The sequence below is a fragment of the Myotis davidii genome, unplaced genomic scaffold (genome assembly GCF_000327345.1).
Source record: "Myotis davidii unplaced genomic scaffold, ASM32734v1 scaffold18, whole genome shotgun sequence".
In the NCBI taxonomy this organism is placed as follows: domain Eukaryota; kingdom Metazoa; phylum Chordata; class Mammalia; order Chiroptera; family Vespertilionidae; genus Myotis; species Myotis davidii.
The window spans coordinates 3,958,196-3,966,215 of record NW_006292696.1 but is presented as its reverse complement, the minus strand read 5'-3'; the positions used below and the strand labels follow the sequence as shown (position 1 = coordinate 3,966,215).

At 42.3% G+C, this 8,020-nt stretch overlaps 1 protein-coding gene across 2 annotated transcripts in view; it reads right to left on the bottom strand.

Moving 5' to 3' along the window:
• The window catches only part of GRIA1 (glutamate ionotropic receptor AMPA type subunit 1), a 280,768-nt gene that overhangs the window by 5,058 nt on the left and 267,690 nt on the right, over positions 1 to 8,020 (bottom strand). For both annotated transcript variants that reach the window (XM_006766280.2, XM_006766279.2), the window contains exon 15: positions 4,190 to 4,324. In XM_006766280.2, the coding sequence (XP_006766343.1) occupies positions 4,190 to 4,324 (135 nt within the window). The remainder of the gene's footprint in view (positions 1 to 4,189; positions 4,325 to 8,020) is intronic.

Below are 8,020 nucleotides of genomic sequence, written 5' to 3'. Positions count from 1 at the left end.
AAAAAAAAAAAAGAAAATAACTTTGTATTTGTCTGTAAAATATGGAAACGTCTATAGATTAACTTGAAATGTCTACCTCCTATTATCTTTCTCTGTCTCATCCCTTTAATTAAAAACAAAAAGTTTAAAGTTCATCCTAATGACCTTGTTCTTTGTTTCTGAAAAGGTCTCACACATTCCCATTAAAGTTGGTGGTACTTGTTGAATTTATCTTAAAGGAAAAGGTTGGTGGCACAGTCAACATTGCTGCCTATCAAAGTGTGAGAGAACATAGCCCAACATGTAGTTAAAACCCAGTAATGTCATGTCATTGAGCATTGGTTTTCAAGGAAGCTGAGGCTTCTCAGAGGTCCGTGACTCTGTACATCTATTGGTGGTGGTTACGCCTGCTTACTGGTTTCCGTTCTAACACTTTTATGGATCTCAGGAGAAGAGATGAAGAGAGCCCAAACTTTGGAGTGGAAAGCAATGCCAAAAATGACTAGCTCACTAGTTCAAACTTGGCTGCACATTGGAATCACTTGGGGATTTTTAGAAAACAACAACAAACAACAACACTGAAGCCTGAGACCTAATTCCAAAGATCTTGACTTGATAGGGTAGTGTGTGGCCTGGACATCCTGAGTTTTAAAACTCCCCAGGTGATTCAATTATATAAGCAAGGTTGAAATCCACTGATATAGGTAATTTCATTCACTTTATAGAGAAACTGAGGACTTATGACTGACCTGCTTAAGCTTGCAGTTACGGAGTCTAGTGCCTTTTAACTATGGGTCTTCCTGCCCCCCACACCCCCCCGCCCTGTAGCTAATCTGTCATAAGTGGAAGCAGTTTCCCTTTTTGCCTTGGGGAAATGTGGTTTTCCCTTGTCCATTTTTGACATACCAGCTGTTTTTAAATGTCATCCTTAGCGTTATTGTTTTGAAATTCTTACTCAGGGAGAAAAGGGTGAGTGAAAAGTTCGAAGTTGGCTCTTCAGAGACTCATTTCATTTCTCTAACATTGATTGCATCCCAACTTCTCAGCTGCTTGTTTTCTAAGAAAAGTCTGCCCAGGCTCCACACATCATAGAGTCCCCTAATAAAAGCTCAAACCTCAGTAATGACCTTATTCTAGCACGTGTGCTAAGAGCCAGAGTGACTGCCTGCTGGGATGGATGCACCTCCCCCTTCCCCCATTACTAGGTCTCTCAGCTGCTCATTAATTCAACAGAAATGTGCAAAGCCTCAATTGTGGTGGCTTAAACATGGCCTGTGTTAGTAGAGCCACATGCAGTTTTGAAAGGTCATCGGCTTTTCTGGGGGTGGGAGAGGCTGGGGGTTATTTTCCTTTAGGAGCAGCTAAGAACTCAGTTTCTGGTTTGTTTTCCAGGCCGAGGGAAGAAGTGGAGGGTATGAGAAGTAGAGAATCCAATTTGAAGATTGTCTTAGGTTATATTTTGCTGCTTTATGACAATTTAAATTAAACACAACTGTTCTGGTTGCCTGAATCCCTCTCTCAGTTCCCAACTCTTACATTTTTTCTCTTCTCTCAGTCTTCCTGTATCCTGGTCACCCTTGCCTTATTCCAATTTCTGGGCAAGAGTTCTCATGTTAGGGTCTCTCACACTTGTGCAACATTTCCTGGCAACTCTCTTCCCCTGAATTTCTTTTGTACTTCAGATCTGTTAAACATTGCTTTCTCAAGGAAGCCTTTCTGACCTGCCTAGCCACCATTCCCCGACCACAACTTGACTGCACTGGGCATTTTTCTTTGTAACACTCATTGGATATGTGTATCTGCTTATTTTCTGTCTTCTCCATCAAACTCTCAGTGTTCTGAGAGCAGACACTGTGTCTGTTTTGTTCCCAGCTACATCCGCAGTGCTGAGCAATGACTAGCATATGGTTATTATGGAGACTTTACTATGGTCCAGACATATTGCTAAGCTCTTTATGTCCATTTTTTCATATAATCGTCACAATAATTTTGTGAGGTATGAACTACCATTAGCTCCATTTCACAGAAAATGAGGATCAAAGAGCTATTGAAACTTATCTAAGATTATACAGTTAATAAATAGAGCAAGTGGGATTATATTCAGACATTCAGACTCCAGAACCTGTGCTTTAGACCATTATACTGCACTGTATCCTAAGGGAGAAGTGAGAAAGTGCTGCTGTGATGGGTACTGAGAAATCCCAAACCCAGGGGTTTTGGTTATGGTCCATGGGAGGATTTTAGGGAGTTATAAAGGCTGCAGCTCACTTAACTCTTCTCCTGTTCCCTTGTCGCCTCTTGGGTGGCCTTTTGTCACTTTGAAGGGTAAGTTAGGGGAGTCTTTAAGCTCTGGATGTAATAGACAAAGGAAGCTTTGTGTAGGTTCTAGGAGACCTTGTTGTGTTTAGCCAAACCCCTTGAAAATCTAGACTGGGTTTAGGGTCTAAGGCCCGTGCTTTTGCTGTGTTTTGTCCTTGGACCTGGTTGTGGGTGAATTGGTCAAAGGTAGGATTTAGGTGTTTCTAGGACCTTTGGCCAGATACTATCACACTACCATCCCTTAACTGTCCCTGTCATTATATCTAAGGGAAGTCACCTTTTGAATAGGCCCTATGGGGCAGAAGACGGGAAGAGCTTGTGTAAAGGCACATGCGTGGAAAGCATAGATGAGGAGCTGGAGTATGGAGTATGTAAGGAGAGCAGATTGCCTGGGAAGAGAAACTAGGATGGAGCCATGACATGGAAATGCTGAATGCCAGGACAGAAGGCCCTCCTCCCCAAACTTCCAGTTTCTGTGTACAGAACTGAATACAGAGTTTCCAAACAAGGGAAATAAATGTCCAGCAATATCTTCTCTAAGAATGATCTTAGAGATATGTGTAGGGCTGATGGCAGAAGTCTATGGTTATGATTTAGTAGTGGGTGTGCTGAGCTTGGTAGCACTTGAATATTGTAAAATGGGCACTTTAGGGTGAATTCTAGGAGAGTCAGTCCTACCAATAAATCTTTTTAGTCTAGTCAAATCAAGGTAACAGCCTATGGTACATAGCTCAGAGTGACTATGCCTGTCTTTACTTCTGTTGGTTTGAATTCCACTTGTCCTCCCTCTTAATTTCTGCCTCTTCCTGGAAGACTTATCTAATTTCTTTTTCCTGTGTATTGCTATAGGCCTTCCTATCTATACCATAGATTGCTTCATTGAGTAATTTTTCTGTCATTCTTCATTGAAGGTGCTGAAGGCCACAGGTTGCATCTAAGTCCTCTCTCTGTCTCCTTAGGATGTCTTGCTCATGGTTTTGTTCCCATGATTACCACTTCTATAAATATTTTCTTATTGAAGCTAAATGATGAAATGTGAGGGGCCTTGAAGGTCATGTAATCCAACTCCCTTTGTATATTTCAACCTATATTCTTGCCAAGAGTTATTTAGCCTCTGCTTGTATGCCTCCAGTTATGGGGTGCATGCTACTTATTGGGACAGTCCATCCCATTTCTGGATAACTCTGAAAGAAAAGTAGGTCTCTCTTACTGTGCTAACATCTGCTCTCCATAGCTTTTGATCATTAGTTCTTGCACACTTTTGGATCCCACAGAACTAGTTTGTTTTCTTTCCCACTTGAAAAGTCTTCATATTTTTACAGGTGATTCTCATATCCTCCATAATTCTTCTCTTCTCCAGTTAGTTGCCTTCAGCTATATTTGATGTGGTTTGGGGTTATCTAGTGAATCTTTTTACCTTTCTCTGTGTATGATGTTGTTTGCCAAAGCTTGTCTCACAATGTAGTAGATAAGAAAAGACCTAATTCACCAAGCATGGCAAGATCATCCATTTTGCAGAGGGTGGACACCCTCTCTCCTATATTGGGAGCTACATTTCTATTAATGCAAGCTCAGCAAGAATCTACCTTTGTAGCCATCACTCTTGCCTCATGCTGTGTTCACTGTCCACTTCAACTCTTAACTTTTAATCTCACTATCCCATCTTTGGCCAAAGTATTTATTTTCTTGTGCCTTATGTTTATTGTCCTTCCTTCCTTCCTTCCTTCCTTCCCCCTTTCCCTGTCACCTTCCTCATAGCAGCTTTCTGCGCCCTGTCTTGGGCTGACTTCAACCTCCTGTCACTCCCACCCTTTCTAATAGAGAGACTCCCAGGAAACCCAGCTGTGTAATAGAACAGGTTAGGGGAAAAGGCCTGGGAAGACGATGCCACCTTCATCCGCTTGGACTCGCTACGGGATTTGTAGCAGAACTCGATTAAGGCAACCAGCATGGCTAGTCCAAGTCCTCCGATCAGGATGTAGAACACGCCCGCCACATTGCTGAGGCTCAGAGCGCTTGTCTTGTCCTAGGAAGAGGAGAAGGGAAAGGGGGGAGGGGAACAGAGTAAAGTGAGCCAAGAGACTAGAGACCATCTAAGTAACAGTATTTTACACGCATACACTCAACCCCATCACCCTCTTCAATATTCATAATAGTAGGAAAGGCTTTTTATTAACTGACAGTATTAAACATTCCCCAGAAAAATGTGTGTATGTGTGTGTATAACAATTTTCCAAGCATCATGAATATGTTTAATTTATAATTACATTCCACCCCCCATGCCTGATCTGGGGGGGATGCCACAAGAAATTTAGGGCAGCTTCTATCAAGATCTATACCTTTGGGTTTACCCCATTCTTTCAGAAAATTGTCCCTTAGTTTTCAGCTCAGTTTCTGCACTGTAGCCCTTCTGTTGCTCAGCAACACATTTGCCTTGCTTATTATGTCTCTGAGCATTTTTCTGTGAGTTGGTACTTAAAATGAACTTTACCTTATATGTGCATTTGATTTCAATTTAATAAGGCAGTTATTATACATATAATAAAAGATCTACCAATGTATACATTTAACTTACTGCTCTGAGGCCTAATTTAGGGAAAAAACTGGGGGCTTGGAATAGTAAAAAGTCAGTGAAGTAGAAATATGGGTCTATTAAATCCTAATAATTATGCTTAATTAGTGTCATTTTTCTGTTGGAGGTGCTTGCTGAAAACCACTGTAGACAGACTCAGGTGCCTGAATTTAGAAATCTGTTGCCTGCGGTAAAAGGTCTTGCACTGGCTTTGGATGAGGGTCATGGAGCAAGGTGCATAATTTCTAAGGGCTTGGGATAAGTACCCATGTCAAGAAGGGGGTGACATAGCTTGCTTTGAGGAGCCTGAGAAAGGTGGGGACTGAGGGGACAACATCTTCCCAAGTGGTGAAAACAATCAAACAAAACTGGTGGTCATAGTGGCAGGCAGTGGCTCAGGGAGAGAGGAATCTGTTTAGTGAAATTCTTGACATAAGCACGAGAACATCGTTAAGTCCTGAAAGAATACCCATCCCCAGATGTCATGATGGCTCTACCACCTTTGCTTACAGTGTTTGCTCAGGTACAAGTTTCTCATTGAAATAAATAAAATGCACACCCCAGATGGCACAGGCATATAACACAATTGATTAATTGGTGGCACTGGATAGATATAGCTTTTATATTTCTCTTTATGTATTTTTTTTCAAGTGGGGATGTAGGTGAGCCACACAAAGGGTGAACTGTCTTGCCCTAGGGATTCCTTTGACATCTGCCAATTAGAATCTGGGCATGTGGAAAGGGGTCTGTTGTTGACTGTTCTACTTGGTGCATTGTACAGGATTCAGCAGGGTTGATCTTGGGAACTGCAGCTAGAAAATAGCAGCATGTCTTCCCTTCCCAGAAGCATCCTTATCAGAATAGTTAACTAAAGCACACCCCTTTGGTGGTTTCCTATATTGGTAAAGCAGATGGCCTTTGAATATGGGTTACACTTGGAAAGGCATATTCTGGCTTTGGAAGAAGTGGAAATGATTATTCAAAGGAGTAGAATTTCATCTGCTCTGGTGTAATGGTCTGATAAAGGAAATGTGCAAAAATGAATATCGTGCATGGTTCAATAGTTGGTTGAACAAGCAAATCCCACATGGCATGACATTTTGTCATGATAGGACCCAACAATCCCTTTTATTTGAGGACCAGAACACTCAAAATATCTCCCTGTTTGTTGTTCAGGAGGTTTATAATTCTGCTTCTGGATAGTAATTTAGAGTCCTTGGAGTAATCATGGTTAGCAGAAGTTCCCATAAAACTTTTCTGTGTGGATAGGGCTAGGGTTGTGGCAGGGTGGCATGTTAATGTCTTATCAGCTTGGATCTTAGAAGTGTAGTGACAGTGATGCACAGAGGGAGTGGGTGAAGAGCAGGCCTGGGGGAAGGTGGCAGACAAAAGGCTGGGAGGAAAAGAAAATATCCTACTGACTTCACAAGCTGACCAGCCTTTCATTAGCTGAAGTACAGCATGCCTCTCTGGAGCACCAAGGCTCTTTCTGTTTCCTTCCTCATGGTCTTTTCAAGTTCACCTTGGTAGTGGATAGCCTTCAAGGATAAGGGAGTGGTGGGCATCTTCTTTTGTTACTATTTTTAGAAAAAGAAAACTAAGAGAGCATCTGCCTCCCTGGCTGTATAAGGTGGAGTGTCCACTTCTGATATATCTGGGAAGGAAGTAGGGCTAGATATTCACATGGAAGTGGAGGTTGAGGGTATATTCTATATAACTTCAGAACGAGGAAGGCCCAGTGACTGAGCATTTGCTTATGTTTGGATATGGAGAACTTCCCTCACTCCCAAAGGAGGTCTCTGGCCCATGGAGACCAGTGTATGTATGTGTGTATGTGTGTGTGTGTGTGTGGGTCACATCCCATGCAAACAAAGGAGTAAAGTAGATGGTATTGGGACTGCCACATGTTGTAGAGCACACAGTGCCATTGATCCTTCTTTATGCCAACACATATCTGTAGTAGCAGGGGTCAGGGAAAACTCTGGAATGAACAGGGCACCTGGGTCCTATCATGACCAATATCAGAAAGCAAACTTAGATTAGCACAATTGTCCAAATTTAACACAATTTGATAGGGTGTGGAATGAAGGGCTGGTGTTGGTGTCATCATAGCCCATATGTTTGAGGAGTTTACATGTAGATATGGTTTTATGATGTCGCTTATATGTGCCATTAGCTTTTTGATAGCACCGAATTTACTTCTTTTAAAGAAGGCCCAAGGCCCTGGTCTTCTGTTCATTTGCCCTTATTGACTCTATTTGACTCACTTGGTTGGAATATGATGAGGTATTTTAAGAGATAAACAACAATTCCTTTTATTTGAGGACCAGACCTCTGATTCCTCCTCTAGCCCATCGTATTCCTACAAGAAGGAACTTCCTCACAGATTTGAGTACAAACGGCTATGTTCATGCTTCACAGGCAGGTTACAAGCTTCCCAGCTATGACCAGGGAAAGGGGAAAGATGGAATTTGAATCTCTGACACCCCTCTGGGGGACCACATTTACCTCCCATCTCATAGCAGCTGTATTCCCCAAAGCCAGGCAGCTTGTTGGTGGGAGTGAAAAAGTCACAACTTGTCTTCCACCAGGAGGGGGACAGAGAGTGACAGTACTGAGAAGAATGACAGGTGAAAAGAAAAACAAAAATTCCATCTTTCAGAGTTGTTGGGCTTGTTATGGTGATGAGCCCTCCCGCCCCTTCATCTGTTCTCCTTAACCTGTTTTCTTATTTGCTGCTTCTGTCACATGGAAGGAGATTTTTTTCTTTTTCATATTTTTCTGTGCTCTTCCCATGTAATGGGGGACCGACCTAGACTCTCTCTGTGTTTCTGAGCCGACATCCCTTCCAAGAATGTATGGCTGTTGTGAGTCTTTGTGAAGAGGTTTGAGCCAGGCCTGAGGCAGATAAACTTGGAGGTTTTGAAATGACTTACATAGGAAGTTTTAGGGAGAAGTCTAGGCCTTTGGCCATAACACATCCCACACCGAGACTGTGCTGCCCCTTACCTAAGGCCTGCTAAATAAGGACTAAGTTTCAGGGTTCTCCAAATGCTTCCATTCCTTCTTATCTTCCTGGTGAGAGTGTGAACTCCTACATAGCAAAGGCTGCAACTTATGCTCTTCTCTACATTACACAGGAATTCTACA